This window comes from Erpetoichthys calabaricus, chromosome 6 (genome assembly GCF_900747795.2).
Source record: "Erpetoichthys calabaricus chromosome 6, fErpCal1.3, whole genome shotgun sequence".
Classification (NCBI taxonomy): Eukaryota; Metazoa; Chordata; class Cladistia; order Polypteriformes; family Polypteridae; genus Erpetoichthys; species Erpetoichthys calabaricus.
Window position 1 is genome coordinate 10,922,923 of NC_041399.2, and position 25,161 is coordinate 10,948,083.

At 38.6% G+C, this 25,161-nt stretch overlaps 1 protein-coding gene across 1 annotated transcript in view; it reads left to right on the plus strand.

The window, feature by feature from the left end:
- Nucleotides 1-25,161, plus strand: part of LOC114653204 (leucine-rich repeat and coiled-coil domain-containing protein 1) — a 112,466-nt gene that overhangs the window by 74,086 nt on the left and 13,219 nt on the right. The window contains 4 exon segments of the mRNA XM_028803388.2: nucleotides 16,335-16,474; nucleotides 19,029-19,230; nucleotides 21,049-21,234; nucleotides 23,154-23,328. Coding sequence (XP_028659221.2) covers nucleotides 16,335-16,474; nucleotides 19,029-19,230; nucleotides 21,049-21,234; nucleotides 23,154-23,328 — 703 coding nt within the window.

Here is a 25,161-nt window from a genome sequence, read left to right on the forward strand (position 1 = left end):
TAAATGATTTTAGCAAATGGCTGCAATATGACAAAGAGTGAAAAATTGAAGGGGATCTGAATACTTTCCGTACCCACTGTATCTGAAGATTCTGGAGTCTCAAGAATCTCTCAATGCAGAATTCTCCATAGACCTGCAATTGTGATAAAGCTGTATTTCGGCTACTCCTAAGCAATGCTCACAAAGAGAAACGTTTTCACTGATGAATGCAGTGCTACACTTAATAGTCCAGATGGATGGAGTTCTGGATGGTTCCTGAATGGCCACCCTGTTCAAACAGTACCACAACATCAATAAGGAGGTGGCAGAGTGATGTTTTGGGCTAGAAAATAGGGAAGTGAGATGGCAGGTCTTTTTAGGGTCACTGAGGGTGTCAAAATGACCTGTGCAAAATATGTGGAGTTCCTAAATGACCATTCCCTGCCATGGTATAAAAAGAAGATCCATGCCACCTGGAGTAAAATTATTTTAATGCAAGACTACCCACCATCTCGTGCTGCAAAGAACACCATTAACTCCTTGGTTGCTATGGGCATAAAGGGAGAAAAAAAATCCTGATGTGACCACCATCATCAATCTTATGGAGCATTCTTAAAAGAAAGATCTGTGAGGGTGGGCGATGGTATACCTCAAAACAGCAGCTCTGGGAGGCAATACTGGCATCCTCAAATGACATACAGGCAGAAACTACACATGGACTTAGAAGTTCAAAGGATGAGAGAGTTGTTAAAATATCAAAGGAGGGCTTGTATATTAATATGTAACTTGATCTGTAAATATGTTTTTTGATTTAAATTACATTTATTTTTTGAAAAATGATCTCTTCATGCAACAAGTACAACAGATTTCTGTTTTGAATTCTTTACAACCTGTTAAATGTTTTCAAACTCTGTTGTGCATAACAATTTGGAACATTGTATTTTAAGTTGTTTTGAAAATATTAAAAAAGCTGTTGTCATTATTAGTTTTGCATGTAATAAAATCTCATTATAATATAACTAGTTGTGTAAACCCGTGCTGTAAAAAGCCCGGGCTCCTAGAAACCATGGATTCTGGCACTTCAATCAATCAATCACATCCGTTGTGCATTCGTGACTAAGCGAGGTTCTCTTTTCTCTGCAGTTTCATTTTGCCGACGTGCTCGCCTCCATTGTTTGTCGACGGCTCGGCGAGTTTCTCTCTCCTAGGAGGTTTCATTTTGCCGACGTGCTTGCATTGCTTGTGTATTAGCAGCTAAGCGAGTTTCTCTCTTCTCTCGCCGGTTTCACTTTGGCGACAGAGTTGCTTCACACTTCTGGGACAGCCGGTCAGACAGACACACACACTTCCTTGCGTAGACATTTATATATAAAATTGTCGAGGATAAAAAAAATCCTTAATCGTATTGACTGTTGTGGAAGCTAGAGGCGCTGTTGCCCCGTGAAACCCCACAGACAGACGTCCAGGACACACATTTAAAAGCACCAAGATGAATTCTTTAATAATTATTCTCTTCAAATAAAGTGCACAAAGCACTGCACAGCTCCACAATGCACCAATAATAATACAATAATCAATACAATAAATCAGTCCTCCACTCCCAGCAGTCCATAAATAGTCCATGACCCAGAAGTGTTCCTCCCGGGTTAAACGCCACATCATCCTTCTCAAGTAGCCCGGAAGTACTGCGGGCTTCCGTCCCTGTGACTCCGAAGCACTTCCGGGTTGTCGTAACAGTAGTAGTCCCCAGGTTCTTTGTGAGCTCCCCCTGGAGGCACCCACAGCACCCAACAGGGCTGAGAAAACAGACTCCACGTCCCAGGATGCTTTGAGGGAATCCGGGGAACCGTTGCCGTCCAGGGGAGCTGCCACCTAGTGTCCCGGGGGATGCAGTGCCTTGAAAAGGCTGCCTTCCTCCGTTCTTTTCTTTCATGGACGTTCTGGCCGGACTGAACCACCGGCTGTCCATCACATTGTTTAGGAAAACAGAACAAAAACAGCATAATTATTTGGAACACGGTGTATATAACAGGCAGCAAGATAAAGAAATGAGGCAAGCAAGAGGAGCAGTAATTCAGTAATTATAGACTTCAACGTCCTTATGTTCTTAATGTGCCAGAAAGGTTAAGAAAATAAAAGAAAATGGGTGTGGCAAATCACCAATAATACAACCTAGCTGTTTCAGGAGCTGTCATAGACGATGCTGGCCGACACATCCTATTGTCTTAAGGTTACATTGCTGCATCGTCTTGGTGACTGTGTCCTTTCTGATTTACTCTTTTTTCAATTACTGCTTTCACTTTAAGCTGTCAAGATTTTGAAGCTTGTGAGGACCAAGATGAACACCCCCTAGCCCTTTCCCTGTCTACTATCATTTTGACAAACCATATTGGCACATGTTCACAAGGTGTGCCTCTGTGAAGATAACCAAAGGTTTGAGAGCTTTGCTTTTATGTATATGGAAAGTCCACAAAAATCACCATTAGAACTTGACCTTAATTAAATTATTATTTTGCTGTTTTAACTTTTCTCTGAAACCTAATTATCTACAAAAGGTGTCTGTCTACTCTTATGGCTGCAGAAAAACTCCCTTCTCTGTGAGAGTGCCTTCTGTCTCTTCTTACGCTTCCACTTGCTGTGTAGATAAAGCAGACTGCTGTTACAAAAATGAAGAAGTCATCTTAAAAAGAACACTTACAGTTTATTTATCTTATTACCATAAATACATTTTCTGTAATCCTTACCAACACATTAACAATAAGTATAACATCTACTACAATAATAAAATCACAATGTCCTACATACGACATGGTTGTACAGTGGTAGTGCTTCTGCCTGACAGTAATTAAACCAGGGTTTGTGTCCTGGGTCCTCCCTGTGTAGAGTTTACATGTTCTCTTTGTGTCTTTATGGGTTTCCCCACCTACTGTCCAAAGACTGTGCAGGTTTGGTGTGTGTGGTTGTGTTCATCCTATGATGGACTGATGCCTTGTCCAGAGTATATTCCCTGAAGAAGGCTCATTTGTAATATTCTGAAATTTTTTTTTTTTTTCAATTTTTGCTAACCTAAACTTTAAATTTAAACCTCTGGCAGTTTACTGCTTACTATTTCATCATTTTAGGTCATTGATTGCATTTCAACTGATTAAATTTGAAGTAAAATGTTTGACTGGTAGTATGTATTATTTGCATAAAGTATGCAGAAATTGGTAAACTGTAAAGGAATATGCCAAATCAGAGGTGGGTATACAGTGGAACCTTGGTTCACAAACGTCTCGGAACACGTACAAATCAGTTTACGACCAAAATGTTCGCCAAACGTTTGCATCTGTTCACGACCACACACTTGGTATACGAACAAGCCAGTTTCCCTTTTGGAAACGTACGTTTTTGTACGTGTTTAGTCTCTCCCTGTGCATTTCCTGTGCAGCGAGCAAGAGAGAGAGAGCGCGACAGACACACACACACACAGGCAGCGTGAGAGAGAGGGCTGGACACATAAGGTAGAGAAGGCAGTTAAAGAATGCACTGGGCTTGATTTTGTTTTCACTTCTGTTTACAGCGATCGGTTCATAGCGTGCATTGTTGCAATGTTACTTTTCTTGGTGGTTTATTAAATTACGGATTTTTTTCAAATGTTCATTGTTTTCCCTGTTCTTAAAACTCATTAAAAAAACTGTTTTTAGCGAGCAGTTCGTAGCACTATAGCACGAACTATTGCAGTGTTAGTTTTCTCTGTTGTTCAAGGTTTTCTCAATGTTATTCAATATTTTTACATTTAGTTTACTTTTACGCTGTGCATTCTATGGTTTAATTAACTATATTTGTGCTTAAAAGCTTAAAAAATAAAAAATTTACATACAGTTCATATGGTCTGAAACCGATTAATTGTATTTACATACAATCCTATGGGGGAAATTGCTTTGGTTCACAACCAAATCGGGTTACAACCAGAGTTTTGGAACGAATTATGGTCGTGAACCGAGGTTCCACTGTACAATGAAATTCACTATATTGTATGTGGATGTATTATAACATTACTATAATTTTGTGACACAGAGAGAATAACAAAAGGGACTGTCTTCAATTAATGGTAAACAATGTCTGTGTCTGCTGGCAACTGGTGTTTTGTCTCCAATGTTTATATCTCTCTATTATAAAAAAAAATCTTGCGACGCAACGAGACTTTTTTCCTGCAACAAGACATGATCTTTTGAAGAGTTACAGAGAGACACTTTCACGTCCCGCGAGACGGTCAAGTCATGTCATACTTACAACCTTTGGAAGCAAGTCCCGTGATACACATGTAGAGCAGGATAGAGATAATGGAAGTAGGAAAATTCGAAATTCTCACAAAAATGAGAGTAAACATTGCAATAGCGCAAACAAACAGAAAGTATTACTCTGTGAAATAACGGGAACAGTGAAAAGAGATCGAATAGTGTTGGAAGATGTCTGGGGAAGAAGAGAGACAAGGCAGTGAGACAAAAGGACAGCTGCTGTATAGACCTTTAAATGTTTGAAGCGCGGCACAAAATGCAGATCACACAGCATGACAACAGCAGCAAGCCAGCAGCTGATCGAGCAAAGAGGAGGTAAAAAAAAAACCTGTTATTTGTTGCCCATTGTATCAGCATTTACGAGGGGTTTCAGAGGAGCGACTGCGTCTTCTTGGGGTGCGTTCACCCCCCCTTTTCACAACGGCACGTAGCGATGCCGGCGGGGGGGGGGGGGAAGTTGGCAAGCAAAGCCCCCTATTAATTTAAAAGAAAAAACTGAAACCCAAGTAACCTTATCACTGATTATTGCATATGTGAACATTATCACACCTCCATTTCAACACAAGACAAACAGTGAAAAGTAATCTGTCACATTATCTCATTATGGTGACAAAAGTCAGCAATTAAGTATTTGCCAAGATCAAAGTTGACTCTGTGTTACTAGTTAGTTGAAATGTTTTAGAAGAAAGTTGGAGAAAAGGGTGGAGCATATCATCGGGCAGAAACCGGGCTGATAACTCATTTAAGTCAAGAGCATTAAAGGAAACACCATTTTAATTTAAATTTAATTCCAGATTTTTTTTTTAATTTAGGATTGTCTACATATAATACATGAAGCATCTATTGTGAAAACCTCTGTCTGTCTGTCCACCTAAAACCACATCGGCCCCCAGTGGGCCAATTTTGTTGAGATGTGGAACACTTGTTCTTCAAAGAAACTTGTCAGGACAGTTCAATTTTCATTTAAGTATCTCAAACAGATTGTGCTTTGAAAATTTCTAAATTTCCCTTTGAAAAGCATTGCTGAATTTGTGAATGCGTCCATCTTAAAATGGGGAAACATTCTGGGCAACTTCAACTAGGAATTAGTTTTCTGTTTCAGTTTTACTTGAGAGTGGTTGTTTGAGTTTGTATATTTTGTATATTTTCCTCTTTTACTCCTCTGACTGCCGCTCAGATGACCTATACAAGTGAGTGAAAAGCCGGGCAGAGCGCTCAGGCGCAAACAGCTGACACAGCCACACCTTCTGCTACTGATTTTTAAATTAACTAACAAAAGATAAAAAGTTGCTTCTCTGGGAATAAATGTGAGGTGAAACCAATAATTTAGGCACATATAAGACTGAATTGACTGAACAATATTATCTGCAGGTTATTATCCATATTACTAACCGAGAACGGTAAACCGGATATGGACGCAGGGACATGCCCGTGGACGCAGGAGACATAGTGCGCAGGCGCCACACAAAGCCCCCCTCCCCAGAGTGAAACGGGAGAGACTATGAACGTGCGCAGGTGCCACACAAAGCCCCCCCGCCCCAGAGCGAAACGGGAGAGACTATGAACCGTCTGACATGCCGCAAACCAGGCAGGCACGGCTCCAAAAAGAAACAGCTCGACTGACCGAGCTACAAAGTGAAACGGGAAACACTACGGAGTCCGCAGTGGTCCACAATGCAATGCATAATAGTACGTAAGGAGCCCCGTGTTAACAGTGGGGGGCCCAAGAGTGACACGGGCGGACGCTCCGTATTAAACGTACGTCATCCTCACACGTCCAAACTATACAGCATGGGTGGATCACATTACAGTAATGCATTATTGACAGTACAGTAAAGGTCACAGTATCGCAAACAAATGGAAATTATTACTTGAAAAAGGGAGAATATAATCAACACGGACCAGGTGTCATTGAAACAAAAGCAGGATAAAGCTAGGTCAGAAATAAAAGACAGAGTAGAAAACAAAGTAAAACGTCATAAAGAGGTTAAAAAACGGGGCCAAACACATGGAGAGCAGGTTAGAGATAATGAAAACTGGAATTCAACAGCTTCAAAAAAACCTAGGCACGAAACACATGCAGAGCAAGATACAGAATATGAAAGCAGAAAAAAAACGACAGTTAAACGTCCACACCACACAGCAGAGGCAGACCCGGAAGGTGCAGGCGCCTACATCGCGCGTCAGAAGGCGCGGGAAAGTACGAAAGGCAAAGGCGCCTACACAGCATGGTGAAACCCGACATAATACGGAAGACGCAGGCATCACCGCCATATTGTGAGTGGTGAAACAGGAAATACTACGGAGTCCGCAGTGGTCCACAATGCACCGCATAATAGTACGGAAGGGGCTCTGTATTAACAGTGGGGGGCCCCAGAGTGACACGGGCGAACGCTCCGTATTAAACGTACGTCATCCTCGCACATCCGATATGTTAGAAGTATGTAAATATTGTAAGGCTTTGAAGTTTAAGTCAGAGAATTTCAAAAACGGAGTTTACCTCACATGCATTTATTGGTTACTTTGCAAAAAAAATTATTAACTGCTGATGATGTGGATTGTTTTGTCTGGGCTGAAATTCTAAACAGAGAAACCTATCCTGAATGATTGGTACAAAGTCATTAAACACATCTCACGGACCTCATTTAAAAGATTCAGCACATTGGGACTCGAAAGATTCCAAATATTGTTTTTACAGAAGTTCAGAAATAAAAGTGAAACTAATGAAATAGTAACAATTCAAAGAAAAAAAAATCTTAAAAGTGTGTATCTGGAAAAACAAAAACAGGGGTTGGCGAGCGAAGCGAGCAGGGGGTGAAGCCCCCTAGTTATAAAGAACCGACAATCTCATTCTGCAGATAAAAATTAATCAATAACATGGGAAAAAGGCGCAGCTGCCCTAACTGATACAAACAGAACAGGTTTAAATATGGATGGTGATGCTGGGAGTTGGGAGGCAACAATTGTTTAAGACCCTGATCTTTGGCGCCCAGCCCCTGATCTTTCAGTCACAGATTTACACAAACAATCGTGGCAAACCCCTGAACTTCTTCCCCATTGTGTACCATTTGCACTCCTGTTATAAAATAAATCGGTTCCTTTCCATATTTTGACTTTTGAATTATTGTGTTTTGTCTAATACTAATTGCTAGAAGAGGAAACTATTTCAGTTCCTTTTCTCCTTTCATAGGGTAATATTAATTCTGACTTTATGTTAGTATTGGTCTTTTTTTATTAATAAATATTTTTCAATCGATGATTATTGGATACAACTCTACTAGATATACCTTCAAAAATATAATGTTTAAGAAAATTGAACAATTAGTCACAGACCCTGCACCACTAACACACATCTGTCGATGCCACTGTCACATCACTTGAATTGGACTCTGCTGTGTATGAAAGCCATTGAGCCACCACAAGCCTCTTTGTGCTCCGTTTTTTAACTCCTTTGTATTGTGCTGTTAAAAATCTTGCAAATAATGTTGTCTACTAACGCAGGCATGTCAAACTCACTACCATTGGTGGGCCGCTTCGACTGCCATACGTGAGTCAGTGGGCTGCACTGTAACAAATACTATTATACAAAATTACTGTAGCTTTCTTTCCAATACTGAAAACTTTAAAAAATGTAACACTTAAAGTTTAAAGAAAAGCAATTTATTTCCATACAGTCTTCATACAACAGTGTAGAATTAGAGTCTTAGCCTCTTAGCTAGTTCCTTATTATATTGTATTCATTATATTATATTCATTGCTTATATAGGAGCCTTACAGTGTGAGATTTATTTCTTTTGTCCCGACACTTGGCATCTCTTGTTAGTAACCAGTTTGTCAATATCAGGCTTGAAATCTTGTGCAGCTGCAACTTTTATGAGGGATGAATGGTGCTCGACGGTAAGTCTTGAGCGATGTGGTGTTTTGGTAGCTTTCATTAACGAAAACAATTGCTCACAAAGGTAAGTGTTTCCGAACATTGACAGTACTCTCGATGCCAACTTACGGATCTGTACATACGAGGGTGGCAGGTAAGCATACAAGCCTGGCACACCAACTTCGTTGTATTTTGCCTTCAGAATAGAATCTGACTGCAGTTCAATCAATTCCATTTGGATATTCTCAGGCGCATTCTCAGCGTTGTAAGAGAACAGCGCAGTGCCCTGTTTGTGTGAACTGAAATGAAAATGCTCACTAAATTCATTACTCAGTAATTCAAGTTGGAAAACAAATCCTCCAAAAATCAAATTTTACTTTACTAAGTTTACTTCAAAGTTTATATTGTAAAATAAACCGATATGCAAAAAGCCACCTGACCTACAATAATTTTACAAATTCAAAATCGCAAAAATATGTTAATAAACAACTCACCAACTTCTCGCGTCCACTTCAGATCTTCAGCTGTAGTCTGCACTAACTGTTCGTTACAATACTAGCACAAAATTACATGAAACTAGAGCAAAAAAACGTGAAAATATGCGGGCTATTACTACTCGTGATGGTCAGTTCTGCCCAGTGGCCAGTCTCAGCAGCCCAGTCAGTAGTGTAGCCTTAGCAGGGGCGGCTCTAGGCTCGTGGTGGCCCTGGGCAGAGAAAGAATCAGTGGCCCCTTCACCTGGCAATGTCAATACGGTATCTTATGCACAGCGGATGGCCACATCCATTGCGGACACTGCATAGCCGCCTCGTGCTCATGACACGCTTCTATATACGCGTGTCTGTAACTTGAAAACCAAGTGGCGGCCCATGATATTCTTATTACGGCAGAACATTATAATACTACATATAGTTTACTGCTCCGACTCTAGCGACATTTGTAAATGCAGCGTACTAATTAACAAGAAACACAATGTTTTTCGGCCACATTGCCGTCAGCTGTGTCATTATTTTCTCTTTTTGTTTTATATTCAATATATATTGGCGTGGTGGCCCTATGCAGGTGCACAGTTTGCAGATGCCTAAGGCCGCCCCTGCTGCCCGCTGCTGCAGCCTAGCACTTCAGTTGTGACGCTGCGGCTCATTAACTTTGGTCAAGGCTCGTGGTTATACTAGCAGATGACGTTTCTGGTACTGTAATGCCATGGGAAAACGCGCTTTTGTCAGAAGGCAGAAGTAAGAAAAGTCAATAAGTAACGCCGAAGATGCAGAATGATTCAATCACAAACGATAGTAATCATTTTGTACAAGTTCAGTGCTAACTAGGACCTGTCATGCGGGCTGCACAGATTTCTGTTGCGGGCCGCGTGTTTGACATGCCTGTACTAACGCATAGAATTGCATTCTATTATCACTGTTGCTTTTGAATATGACTTATTGTCACAAAACTATTTAATAAACAAAAATGTAATAAGAGGCTCTTGGATGAAGTAAATAAAAAATGCAAAAAGCGCCCAACTTTCACAACAGTAAACGTCATCGCTGAATACACCTGAATGTCACGCCAAGCTGAATTCGGCTAACTTGTTTTTTAACTTCTTCAGACAAGTAAAGAAAAGATAGTTGATTAGTCCAATTGCTTATTCAAATGGCATACAGAGATGACACAGATGATATTTATTCTAAAATGTTGATAGTTTACCCTGTATCTATTGTAATTTCTTCAGGCTAAATTAATGTTGTGATACTGAAATATGAAAAATATTTCCTATTTTGCATTCTTTCAAGTTGAGGAATATGTCTTCATTTGCCTCAGCTTCACATTTTCTGCCTGGAAGGTCATCGTAATAACATTTTCAAAGTCATTTACTCTTTTGTATTTTTATCAGAAAATGTACTGTTGCGTAATAATATTTCTTTGATTGCATTAACTGTCCCCTGTATATGAAAACTAATGTAACTCAAATATAAATCGGGATGAAATTGGAAATGCTGAAATTGCTTTATAAAGCCTAATATAGACTTTTTTTGGTTATCTTATCATGTTTTTTTTATTATTATTGTGTACAAGTCTTCAGCTTTCTAGTTAAAAATGTATTACCCTCTCAATTACTATTTTTCTCAATTAAGCTGTTTTGAACATCCAGTGACTACATACAGAAATCAGATTACTAAAAATCATCTAAAACCATGTTGGCAGACTCCTTATGGCTATAGACAGAAATGCTAAAATATGTTCTTTTTTTATATTGTTTAATAAAATTGCATTTATGGTGGTCTTGTTGCTATTGTAAAAGGTTTTTTCAGGAACTACAATCCCATAGAGCCATAGTAATTTTTTATGCAACAGTAAAATTCTCAACCTTATGGTCTCAAAATCAAGGTAATCCATGAACATACCTGGGAGATACTGAGACAGCTGGAATGGGTATGATTTCTAAATTTTGTGGCTGAAAGGGAAAGGGCTTTCACTTAATGTAACAGCAGCTGCAACTGTTTGGCAATTGCCAAGTCTCAACATTACTGAAAGCAGATGCAGGAAAGCTTCTGAGACTGCGTTTGTGAAATATGACGTGTAGTGAAGGGAGAGGCACCCCAATAATGTTCTCTGCTGTCTTCATTATCCTTTACAGGCGCTTGCGTTCGGATACGTTGCAGTTGCCATACTAGACAGTAATGCAGCTGGTCAGAACACTCTCAATGGTGCCTCTGTAGAACATGGTGAGGATGGAAGGGGGAAGACTTGCTCACTTAAGCCGCCTCAGGAAGTGTAGTCTCTGCTGGGCTTTCTTGATTAGTGATGAGGTGTTATGCGTCCACGTATGTTCCTCAGTTATGTGCACACCGAGAAACCTGGTACTCCTAACAGTCTCCACATCTAAACCGTTGATTCTGAGTGGGATGTGGGCAGGATGTGATTTTCTGAAGTCCACAATTATCTCTTTTGTCTTGTCGACATTGAGAGATAGATTGTTGTCTTCACACCATGCGGACAGCCATTCCACCTCATCTCTGTATGCGGTTTCATCATCCCTGCTTATCAGTCCCAGCACCGTCGTATCATCTGCAAACTTGATGATGTGGTTGGTGTTGTGTGTGGCTGTGCAGTTGTGAGTCAGCAGGGTGAAGAGCAGTGGACTAAGCACGCAGCCCTGCGGTGATCCAGTGCTCAGTGTGATGTTGCTGGAAGTGTTGCAGCCCATCCGAACTGACTGGGGCCTTTCTATTAAGAAGTCCAGGATCCAATTGCAGAGGGTAGTGTTCAGGCCCAACCTGCTCAGTTTTACAACCAGCTGTTGAGGGATGATTGTATTGAAGGCTGAGCTAAAGTCTATGAATAGCATCCTGACATACGTGTCTTTTTTATCCAGATGTTGTCGGGGAGAGGGGAAGGGCAGAGCATATGGCATCCTCAGTTGACCTATGTGAGCGGTATGCAAACTGAAGAGGGTCAAGGGAGGCAGGGAGATTTGTCTTTATGTGTGACATGACTAACCTTTCGAAGCACTTCATGATGATTGGCGTGAGTGCAGCTAGAAATTACATCTTGCCTGAAGAAGGGGCCTGAGTTGCCTCGAAAGCTTGCATATTGTAATCTTTCTAGTTAGCCAGTAAAAGTTGTCATTTTGCTTGGCTTCTCACTACATCCATAATGGCTAACATGGTACAACACCCTAGTACTAAAGCCTTTCTGAATGCATTTTTTTACTTTGTCATTATGTGTTGTTAATGGTAGATTGATGGGCAAATTTTGCAGTGTTATCTATTAGACTTGAATCTACAACACAAAAAAGTGTAGAACGTGAAGGGATCTGAGTACTTTCTGAATCCACTCTAAGTTCCTTTCTATAGAAGTTCCTTGTACATTATGTTCCTGCTTATTTCTTTCAGATTTTCCACTGCATATACTTCCCTCTTTCTGTCATTGCTTGTTCTGAAAAGTTTCAAGCTGTTGAACTGATTATCAGTCCTTTCTGTATTTAGAAGATGCATTGACAGTTCCTCAAGATTCCGATAAGATTACATTTATTTCCTTGGCAGATGCTTTTATCCAAAGCAAATTACAAAATAGGCAGACATAATCAAGTTACATTAAGATAAGGCCTGTTTGTTCAGCAAGTGTAGTAGGACAGGCAACAAAGGTTTTTCTTTTTTTTCTTTTCTATCAATCAGACAGATGTTCACAGAACAGATGGGGTTTCAGTCGATTCTTAAATACATTGAGGGAGTCAGCAGTTCGGATGGAGGTGGGTAGCTCGTTCCACCAATTAGGAACTTCACAGCAAAATAGTCGGGATTGAGACTTGATACCATGTAGAGTTGGCTTTACCAGACGCTGCTCCCTTCCAGACCTGAGTGAGTGAAAAAGAGCATAGCACCTCACCAGTGTCTCTGTATACTCAGATGCTGACCCACTGACTGCTCTGTAGGCAAGCATGAGGGATCTGAACTTGAAGTGTGCTGGTACAGGAAGCCAAAGTAGTGACCTGCAGAGAAGAGTGACATGTGCCTGTCTTGGCTAGTTAAATGCAAGACAGGCTGATGCATTCTGGACCATCTGTAGCAGCCTAATAGCACATGCGGGTACTCCTGCCAGAAGTGAGTTGCAGTAATCCAGGCTCTACAAGACCAAATTCTGGAGCAGAAGTTGTGCTGCATACTCTATCAGATAAGGTCTGATTTTGTGGATATTGTACACTGTGAACCTGCATGAATGAGAAACAGTAGAAATATGGTCAGAAAAAGATAGGTGTTCACTAATTACCACCCCAAAGTTGTGTACTGACTTGGCAGGTGTTAGCAACCGTGAGCCAAGCTGTACAGAGATGGGGAGTTGAACAGACTGGCTGGCCGGGATCACAAGAAACTCAGTTTTTGCCAGGTTAAATTGTAGATGATGGTCCTTTATCCAGGTTGAGATATCAGTTAGATATGCAGAGGATTTAGCTGATACCGTTTTGTCCTTCGGTGGGAATGACAGGTACAGCTGTGTATCATCGGTATAGCACTGATAAGAGAACCCATGGGATTGGATGATGGAACACAATGAGGTGGTATACAAAGAGAAAAGTAGAGGACCGAAAACTGATCCTTGGGTTACACCTCTGCATGTCTGTTAATCCAATAGATTTAAAATCTGTAGCCACCTGCATTACCTATGCTTTTGACACCCAGCATTCTTAAGCAGCCATAAGGCCCTGTACCCAGCTAAATAAAGAGCACTAAATGACTCCAGTTGCTTAGTGCAGATAGGCCTTGTTAAAGAAGTAAGACAACTTTAGACATAACATCTTGCTGTATTTAAGGCAATCTTTGGTATATTATACTGCAAAATGGATACGTGCTTTACTTGCTTTGCGAAATGTAACTATGTGACGTGAAAAAATGAACTAGCTGCCTGAACAAGTTACTTTTTAAGTAAAAATGGTTTCCACACTACATCATCCAAGGCTCATCAGATTAGGGGGAGAAGGAAAATGTTTTGAGATGACTCTTAACAAAGGTTAGCAGTCATACAGTTGGTTTGAAATGTTGAGCAACACAAAGAATCAAGAAACTCATATTTGTGACTTCTGCACCTCAAAAAATAACATTTACACTATATGTCAAATTCCAAATCAACAAAGGGCACTCACTCTCTGCCAAGGGTAGGCTACAAAAAAGCTACACCTACTGATAATTGTTTGGTGGCTCCAAGTACAAAGTGTTTATTATTACAAGTCAAGTCAAGTTAAGTAGCTTTATTATCATATCAGCCATACACTGTAATGCTGTGGCACAAAGTAACAAAGGACTGCAGTGCCATATATACATAAACATAGGACAAGTGCAAGACTAATAAAGAATTATACTATATGATACTAAAAGTAGATACTTGGTAGGTAAATCAATAGTAGATAATAAATAAAAAAATAGTAATAAACAGATAAATAATAACATTAATGTTGGAAATGGCATCCATCCATCCATTATCCAACCCGCTATATCCTAACTACAGGGTCACGGGGGTCTGCTGGAGCCAATCCCAGCCAACACAGGACGCAAGGCAGGAAACAAACCCCGGGCAGGGTGCCAGCCCACCTCAGGGCACACACACACACACACACACACCAAGCACACACTAGGGACAATTTAGAATCGCCAATGCACCTAACCAGCATGTCTTTGGACTGTGGGAGGAAACCGGAGTACATGGAGGAAACCCACACAGACACGGGGAGAACATGCAAACTCCACGTAGGGAGGACCCGGGTCTCCTAACTGCGAGGCAGCAGCAATACCCACTGCACCACTGTGCCGCCGAAATGGCACCCATCACATCTTATATAACTCTGGTCAGTGCAATTTTGAATGCTATGGTGTGCTGGGCTGGTAACATCTCTTCAAGAGAAGACCACCAACACTGAGGAGAAGTGTATCAAGAAATGCTACTGGGACTCCTTTATACCAACAGCAATATGTCTGTGTAATGTGTCACTGTGACTGTGACAGCCAAGCCAGAACTTTCTTTTTCATTTTTTTGCTTTATAGTCATTCTGGTGTGTGTATTTATTTACTTACTTATCTACCTATTTATTTATTTAAAGAGCTTATATAAAAAGCCTAATTTCCTCTGGGAACAAATCATTTTTTTTTAAATTATGCCATTTATGTTATTTGGATGTGACTTTGTGTTGTGTTCTATCTATCTATCTATCTATCTATCTATCTATCTATCTATCTATCTATCTATCTATCTATCTATCTATCTATCTATCTATCTATCTATCTATCTATCTATCTATCTATCTATCTATCTATCATATAGTGCCTTTTACATCTATCTATCTATCTATCTATCTATCTATCTATCTATCTATCTATCTATCTATCTATCTATCTATCTATCTATCTATCTATCTATCTATCTATCTATCATATAGTGCCTTTTACATCTATCTATCTATCTATCTATCTATCTATCTATCTATCTATCTATCTATCTATCTATCTATCTATCTATCTATCTATCTATCTATCATATAGTGCCTTTTACATCTATCTATCTATCTATCTATCTATCTATCTATCTATCTATCTATCTATCTATCTATCTATCTATCTATCTATCTATCTATCTATCTATCTATCTATCTATCTATCTATCTATCTATCTATCATATAGTGCCTTTTACATCTATCTATCTATCTATCTATCTATCTATCTATCTATCTATCTATCTATCTATCTATCTATCTATCTATCTATCTATCTATCTATCTATCTATCTATCTATCTATCTATCTATCTATCTATCTATCTATCTATCTATCTATCTATCTACCAAGCTAGCTAACTAACTAAATGGCAGTAAAATTAATAATATTAAAACGTACTGCATATAAATGAGCTACTAGGAGCAGATTTAAGGACAGTGGGGAAGCATAAAGTTCAGAGTCTGGACAGCCAAGGAGTAAGCAAGACACTTGTCAAGTATTGATCCACGCTTTCCGTGTTTCTGATGCATGTTTCTGACAGCAAAAGGGACCTGGAAATACTCATTTTATTGCATAATTCTGTTTCTTTTGACTTGAGCGGTTTTCTCACATAAATATGAAAGTAAATCAAAGCAGAACCTACCACGTTGCATGAAAAGTTTACTGTGGCTGGGTGTGTTGGGAGGAAAGCACCACCTGGGGTGATTGAAAAGTTGTTGCGCAGTAAGAATAAGTGCTGAGCTAACACACACAGCTGGTCTTTTTTTAAAATGTTGAATCTATTTTTTTTTTTTCTTTTCAAAAAATGACGTGCAAACTTTTTTACAATGTGTGTGTAATTACATGGATCAATACTTGACAACTGTCTTGGCTTGAAAAAAGATGTATTGGTAAGTTTTTAAGCTTTTCCTATAAGCCCCACAGATTGTAATGTAAAGTGTCAGTGTGGGTAAGATTTTTTTTTTTTTTTAATTTTTAGAAACCAATTAACTTTAAAACCCAATTTTGACTGGCAAATGCATATATAGCATGTTTGTGAAGAAATAACTTTGACAAAACTTAATGCATTAACAAAAAATCCTGATTAACCTGAGCTTTTTTAAATTGATGCTGTTTTGATTATTTCACTGAAAGTTTATAATTGAATGGGCTGTATAGCCGATAGCAAAATGACATCTTCCCTGCATCCCAAGCTGTAACATTTCTCTCTTTATACTTATGTAGCTTAAAGTAATGCAAGAGAAAGACCTTAAAGCTGCTGCCAACCAAAGAGAACTAGAACTTCTCAGGTCAACATTACATCAGCAGAAGGCAAAGGTGCATCAGCTGCATGAACTACTGGCATCTAAAGAACAAACACACAGGTAATAGCTTGTTTTTTTAAGAATTTTAGGACAATTATGGTGAGAACATGTCACTCAGCTCACCAAACCTTGTCAATCCTAAATAACTGCATCAGGTTTTGATGGTTCTTAAAGTACTACTGTCTACTACAATATTTGGTTATGTATTCCAAGTATGGGTGGGTTAGTGCTCCTTGTGCATATAAGCTTTTTAAGGTTTATGCAAAAAATATACTCTTAACCATTTTCCAATGGTTTTTCAGTGTTCTGGTTGACAAATTCATTTTAAAGTAACAGCTGGTCTCCACCTTACTAATTCCTTTCATAATTTTGAATACTTCAGTCATATCACCTCTTAATTTCCATTTGCTTAAATAAAAAAAGTTAATCTCCTTCAGTCTTTCCTCATAGCTCATACAGTGGAACCTCGGTTCAAGACCATAATTCGTTCCAAACCTCTGGTCGTAAACCGATTTGGTCGTGAACCAAAGCAATTTCCCCCATAGGATTGTATGTAAATACAATTAATCTGTTCCAGACTGTACAAACTGTATGTAAATATATTTTTTTAAAGATTTTTAAGACCAAATATAGTTAATTACACCACAGAATGCACAGTGTAATAGTAAACTAATGTAAAAACATTGAATAACACTGACACAAACACCCAGGCTCCCTGCTCAGCTGCACTCGCAGGCTCGCTCTCTCTCAGCAGCACGTGAGCCCCTCACCTCTCTGTAACATTGCAGCAGTTCGTGCTATAGCCTTACAATCTGATTGCTGTATAAACAATTTTTTTTAAATGAGTTTTAAGCACAGGGGAAAAAAAGGAACATTTGAACAAATCCGAACTTTATTTAAAAGCCAACCAAGACGGTAACATTGCAGGAGTTCACGCTAATAGCATTATAGCCCGATCGCTGTAAACACTCTTTTTAAATGAGTTTTAAGCACATGGAAAAAAATAAACATTTGAAAAAAAGAGAACAGTAACATTGCAACACTTTCTTCTCCCCACTCTTCACTTGCTTAGAAGCCATGGTTAACTGCAAAAGCACATGAAATACTGTAGAGCACAAAGAGTTCACAGGTAAAGCACGCATGTCTGAGAACAATGAACAGGGAGAGGCTGAACACGTGCTTAAATACAGTAATCAGCGCACACGAACCGGAAGGGAAATGAAATAGAGCACAAAGAGTTCACAGCCAAAGCACGCACGCATGTGCAATCACGCACGTCTGACCGAGAACAATGCAACAGGTGCGGAAATCATCGGCGCACACAAACCGAAAGGGAAACTGGCTTGTTCGTATACCAAGTGTGTGGTTGTGAACCGAGGCAAAAGTTTGGCGAACGTTTTGGTCGTAAACCGAGTTGTACGTGTACCGAGACGTTCATGAACCGAGGTTCCACTGTACCTTGGAGTCCAATATAATTTTATTAAAGGTCTTTCTATCTATATCAGGGGTGTCCAACTCCAGTCCTGGTGGGTCGCAGTGGCTGCAGGTTTTCATTCTAACCATCTTCTTAATTAGTGAGCCCTTTTTTTCTGGTGATTAACTTGTTTTCCTTTAGTTTTAATTGATGTGACTAAGACCCCTTAGTTGTTTCTTTTTCCTTAATGAGCAGCCAAACAATAATGAGACACCAAACAAGCCACCACATGACCAGCTAACCTGAAAATAAAGAGAGGTGAAGGTCTCGCTCATGTTGGTCAGCTCAGGTCACCAGAATATTGTGACGGTGGTCTTAGAAAAAACAGAAAATCAACAGTCTGCTGTGGCAGAATGAGAGCAGCAACAAGTCCTGATATTCAATAATGGATTTAATGAACAGCAGGAATCGGCTTCTCATTCAGAAACTGGTTGGAGTGAAATTGGCTGGAGTTTGATGTTCCAATTTAGCTGGTCATCGGTTGGCTTGCTTCACATCTCATTTCTGCTTCGCTGCCCTTTAATGAAGAAACAAATCAATTCAGAGGACTGAATCTTTAAAAACAGGGCTATTATAAAGAAGGGAAAAGGAGTTAATTAGCAGTGAAAACTGATCGCTGATTAATAAAAGGGTTAGAATGAAAACCTGCAGCCACTGTGGCGCACCAGGACTGGAGTTGGACACCCCTGATCTATATGTATTTTCATATTATAACATTATCGAATTATGTGAGTTTATATTTTTTTGCTTTTATTTGGATAGTGGAAATCATATAATAACTCAATTAAATATATGCAATATGATAATTGCCTTATGTTTGAAGGTGTTTTGAATATGGTTGTTTCAGTTTACTAATTTTTGATTCAGATGCTATGTAAATAATAAATTACTGGGCTACTATGAGGTTTAAATGCATTTTGTAAAGTGAACTTAGTTAAATTGTGTCATTTGAATTAAGACAACCCCTGGCAGCCTATTTCTTCACCTAAATGTTTGGAATACGTAATAAAATAGCAAGGAACACCTCCAGTACCTGATTTTGATGGTCCTTCTGAATTGAATATAATGTACTTACAATAACTGGTTATAAATGAATGTGAAGATTATTATGTTAATAAATATTTTGTTTACTTATTTAAGAAAAGAATTGGACTGCAGAGTAACCTTGACAGGTCCAGAATTTCAGAATGCATTGGCTAAAGAAATGGCCATTGCTGAAAAAAGGCATTCTCAACAGATGAATGAACTGCAAGAAAAAATTGCTGATGTGAAGCAGCAATATAGACATTTGGAGGATGAATTTCGGATGGCACTGACGATTGAAGCAACACGCTTTAAAGAGGTAGGTCTCAAATGAAGATAAAATGAAAGAGATCCATTTGACAGTGTGCTTTCATATTTGAAGTAAATCGAAATGTCATGTCATGTCATTTTCTAACCCTCTTAATCCAGACCAGGGTCACAGGGAAGTACATTTTCTCTCTGATTAAATGTTAGATTAAATGTTGGCTTATGCTCTAGTAAAATTTCTAATATCATGCTAGGCATAATATATTTCTATTAAAAATACCAAAAAAACTGTGCATTGTTCAAATATATACAGTACTGTATACCCTTAAGATCATGTCTGTGCAGTTATGCTGTTTAACAGTTAATGACAAAAACTAATCAAAGCTAAATTCAAATCAACCACCACCCATGAGAAAGAGAGGAAGGCCAACAGTCAGAGTAAAACAATTGAGAGTAGTAAAGAGAGAAAGGAGTATTTTCTCCCACTTTAAATGCTTATTCTAAAATGTTATTGATGAAGTCCTGCCAGGTTTGAAAAACCTTTTTGAACAGATCCTGTAAGTGAGAATTTGATTTTTTCCTGTTTCAAAATATATATATAACACGAGTCACCCACTGACTTAAAAGAGATGGTTTAGGATTCTTCCAGTTGGGCAAGATAAGTCTGTGTGTCAATAGTGAAGTAAAAGGCCATTACAGTTTGTTTGTTCTTCTCCACTTTAAGCCCCTCTGTAAGCCCACCAAACACCGCTGTTAATGGGTTAGGAGGGATTGTGACACCAAGGCTGTCTGATATGCATTTAATAATTTTTGTCCAGAATGATGTTAATTTGGTACAGGCCCAAAACACGTGGCCTAGTGAAGCAGGAGCTCGATTGCATCGTTCACAGGTTGGATCTTGTCCTGGAAGCATTTTGGCCAATTTTAAATGAGCTGGATGTGCTTGATAAAGATTGAGTTGAGTAACTGAATGCTTTGCATGTATGGAGCTCAAGTGAATTCTGTGCATTGCTGCCTTCCACTCCTTTTCTGAAATGAAAGGGACTTTAAAGTGGTTTTACAGTATATATTATAGAAATGCTGTCTGAGTCCCCAAGACTGATCAATATCTTTTATTTAATAGAAAAAGGTGGGAGGTGAGGAAAATTGGGCAGATTTCGTTTAGCAAAGTTTCTAATTTGGAGATAGTGGAAAGATTGTATTGATGGGGAACTAAATTTGGAGTGTAATTGTCCATAGGATGCGAAGACATTATTTATATACAAATCTCTAAATGATTTAATCCCATTCGTTTTCCAAACATTCAAAGCTGTGTAAGTTCGAGAGGTTAGAAAAAGGTGGTTATCATGTCGAGGTGCCACAGATAAAATTTGAAGTGCTTCCTACATTGGTTCCATATTCCAAGTGAATGCAGGACAATTGGGCTGTTAGTATATTGACGATACCTTGTATTTACCGGTGTACAAAGCAAGGAATATAAAGAAGTAGTGCAGGATTTCATTTCTATTGCAGACCAAGGTAGTGTGTGTTCATCTGTTTGTGTCCAGGTTTTTATAGCTTGTATGTTTGCCGCCCAGAAATAAAGTTGAAAATTAGGTAGAGCCATGCTGCCTTCTGATTTAGTTTGTGGTAGGCTCATCTTTTGAATGCGTGGGTAAAATTATCCTTTTTTCATTTAAATAATATTGTTTGCAAGAATTTATTAAAGATGAAAAAGGTCCAACATTACGTGTGTTTTTCATCCATTACATCAACGTAATTGAAATTTCAGATTTAGACAGTTTATATCCATTGTAAATGCTTTAGCACCTCCTGCTTGTTGTAGTCATTTTATGTGTAACTATACTTATAATTGTTTATTTTTAAACAGGTCAAGGACAGCTTTGACCACATTTCCTTGGAGTTGACAGAATGCAAGAACACCTTGTCTAAGACTCAGCAAAAGGAGAAACAGTCGGTTAACTTGATTCAAGAACTTACAGCAATGGTGAAAGAACAGAAGGCACGAATCACTGAAATGATGAAGTCAAAACAAGAGGCAGTGTCAGAATTTAAGGTATTTCCTCAATATGTAAGCAGCCACATAATTGTCATTTTTTTCAATTTACAAATGACTAGAATCTAATACAGGATTAAATCATACCTTACATGAATTAGTGCTTTGGTACAGTTGAGAATGACTAAATGGCAGCTATTGGTGGTAGTGACTGATACCCATTAAGAAATTGCTTTTGCCATTAAGTGAAGTATGGTAGACTACCAGTCAAAGGTTTTGGAATGCCTCACATTTTTCAGTTTTTATGGAAATGCATGCAGTTTAATGTCTTAATGTTTCATAAAATCAAGGCATAGAGCAAATAAACAATGGTAAATAAAACAAACAAGTCAAGGAGTCATTAAGTGTACAAAATTTTATTCAAAGTTTTAAATTCTCAAAGTAGCCATCATTTGCTGATATAACAGCCAAAATGTGGACCTCTTTGATTCAGAATGCCATTCCCTCTGTGCAAGTCACCAACTCTGCCTCCAGCCAAAGAACCCCAGGCCATCACTCTTCCTCCTCCATATGTGACAGTTGGTGTCACACACTGGGGAACCATCCTTTCACCAACTTGACGGCATACAAACACCCCGTGCGATGAACTAAAGATTTCATATTTGGATTCATTGGTCCATAAGACTTTCTTCTAGTCTGCAGTAGTCTACAGCTGGTATTCCAAGACCCTATTTTGTCCTTTAAGTAATGGTTTTCTTACTGTCACTCACCCTGTGAAACTTGCAGCACAAAGTCTCCCCCTCATAGTAGAAACTGAGACTTGCCTTTTTCCATCACTGTTAAGCTGTGCTTGAAGCTGTTGTGCTATGAGGCGTCTGTGATTACGCCAGCTGGTGACTCTCAGACACTTGTCTTCTGATTTGGTGGTAACTTTGGATCTGCCAGATCTCTTCTTTTCAGAGTTTCTTCCAGTTTCCAATTGCCTTTGGATTGTGTAGGACACCACTGGACTCACTGACACTTTGATTTGTTTTGCAATTTCTCTAAATGAAAGACCTACACTTCTAAGGGTAATAATGCTCTGTCTCATTTTTCCCTTCATTTTTCTCATTCATATTTCCCATTGGGATTAATAAAGTCTATCTATCTATCTATCTATCTATCTATCTATCTATCTATCTATCTATCTATCTATCTATCTATCTATCTATCTATCTATCATATAGTGCCTTTCCTATCTATCTATCTATCTATCTATCTATCTATCTATCTATCTATCTATCTATCTATCTATCTATCTATCTATCTATCTATCTATCTATCTATCTATCTATCTATCTATCTATCTATCTATCTATCTATCTATCTATCTATCTATCTATCTATCTATCTATCTATCTATCTATCTATTGCTGTTTTCTTGCCATTATCACTGGAATGTTGTCCAAGTAGTACTTCAAAGGGTGTAGTAATGCAGTCTGTTCCAACTTTGCAGACAGAGAGTTTTTAAGTAATCAACAGAAGTTGGGACACCTCTGCAAATTGTTTGCTTCAGCCTGCAAGGCTTAATTTACTTTAATTGTTGCAGAACATCTGTAGGTTGTAACCTATTAGTTGTTCCCTGAAGAAGGGCCATTTGTAATATTCTAAAATTTCCTTTTTTTTCATTTTTGCTAACCTAAACCTTAAATTTAAATCTGTGGCAGTTTACCACTTACCTTTTCACCATTTTAGATCATTCATTGCATTTTTAAGTGATTAAATTTGAAGAGAAACTGAGGTGTTCTAAAACTATTGACCAGCATTGTAGCTCTTTTACAGATGTTCAGAGTTCATCCACTAAAATGCATTGCTACAATCTGGAAGTTGTCTTTAGTTCTTCTTTATTGTATTTAGTAACCAATCTATTAATTATATGGCCTTTTAATATGATACAGTTTCACTGTGTCTAAAATGTATCTTTTATTTGTCCTTTATAGAATCGCATTAGGTCACTGGAATCTTCATCAGAGGACAACAAAGGAAAACATGTTCAAGTTGAATTGCTGAAGCAGGAAAAATCGAAACTTATTTCACAGCTAACTGCTCAGGAGTCTGTAATTGAAGGTCTGAGAGCAGAAAGAAGAATCTGGGGGCAAGAGTTAGCCCATCAAGGTAAAAAGATGTTATGTAGTTGCATTGTGATGGACAGCTAAGCCTTTATTTCTGCCTGCCTTTTCCTCTTACATGCTGCCAGAGTGTTTGATAACGGGGCATTTTAATTCTGAGGGTCAAGTACTGCATTTCAAAGCCCTGTACCTGCAACCCAGCAAAACAATTATACACACGTTGAAATGGCTTGTAGTTTTCTATAATGTCTGTTTTCATTACAGATTTTTGGTAATCTTTCCCACTGCATATGTCCCTAGATCAAAAGAATGTACCATTTAATGACACTCACTATCTTAAACTGTTGCTAATTGTTTTCACTTTTATAACAGAAACAGCAGTCATTAAATCTTGGAGTTGATTGAATGATCGATACCTTATCCTAATTACTGGCGGTTCACAGATTCTGCTGCCAGAATGTCATGCTGATCGCCTAAGCTTTTTCTAACATGATAATTACAGTTAATTTTGAAACATTCTGTACAATGCCAGAACTCATCTTCAAGAGTAAAAGTAAATACAAAAAAGCAGCAGCTCAGACACTTGCAATATCCTTATGAAAGAAACTGAGCATTCGGATGATTGTGTTTAGTTACAAAAGTATGAGCTCTGAGAAGTATGTTGAGAATTTTTTTCTCCAACAATATAATCATATAAACACATAAGAATTCTAGCACTTTGGGCATGGGAAAGATGCTATATAAATTAAATGTATTATTAATATTACTACCTAAACTGTGATGGGTAGTGTTCCAAATATAATTTAGTATAAGCTTCAATGTGTGATTATCTGGCAGGCATGTCACGATGTACTGCATAGAATTGTCTTCTTCTATAATACGCTACTGTGGCTGTCCATTTGCCTGTCCAGGATTTTAAATCACCTGTAGCTCACAAACCATTTCACCTATTGACCTGAAATGTGGTACACATTTACTACGTGACGTCTACTATGCGCTTTTGGGGTGAGGATTGACCTCCAAGGTTATTCCTCTTTTTATTTTATTGTAGAATCAACTCTCAGCAGCGGGCAGCAGGGCGGCCGTGCGGTGCATGCGTCCCTCCCACCTTCACTGTCACTTCCCCTACTTCTTCATATCTTAAATCATTCTTCAGGCAGATTGAAGACTTAAGTGAAAAATTAAGGAAAATTATCTATCTATCTATCTATCTATCTATCTATCTATCTATCTATCTATCTATCTATCTATCTATCTATCTATCTATCTACAGTGGTGTGAAAAACTATTTGCCCCCTTCCTGATTTCTTATTCTTTTGCATGTTTGTCACACAAAATGTTTCTGATCATCAAACACATTTAACCATTAGTCAAATATAACACAAGTAAACACAAAATGCAGTTTGTAAATGGTGGTTTTTATTATTTAGGGAGAAAAAAAAATCCAAACCTACATGGCCCTGTGTGAAAAAGTAATTGCCCCCTGAACCTAATAACTGGTTGGGCCACCCTTAGCAGCAATAACTGCAATCAAGCGTTTGCGATAACTTGCAATGAGTCTTTTACAGCGCTCTGGAGGAATTTTGGCCCACTCATCTTTGCAAAATTGTTGTAATTCAGCTTTATTTGAGGGTTTTCTAGCATGAACCGCCTTTTTAAGGTCATGCCATAGCATCTCAATTGGATTCAGGTCAGGACTTTGACTAGGCCACTCCAAAGTCTTCATTTTGTTTTTCTTCAGCCATTCAGAGGTGGATTTGCTGGTGTGTTTTGGGTCATTGTCCTGTTGCAGCACCCAAGATCGCTTCAGCTTGAATTGACGAACAGATGGCCGGACATTCTCCTTCAGGATTTTTTGGTAGACAGTAGAATTCATGGT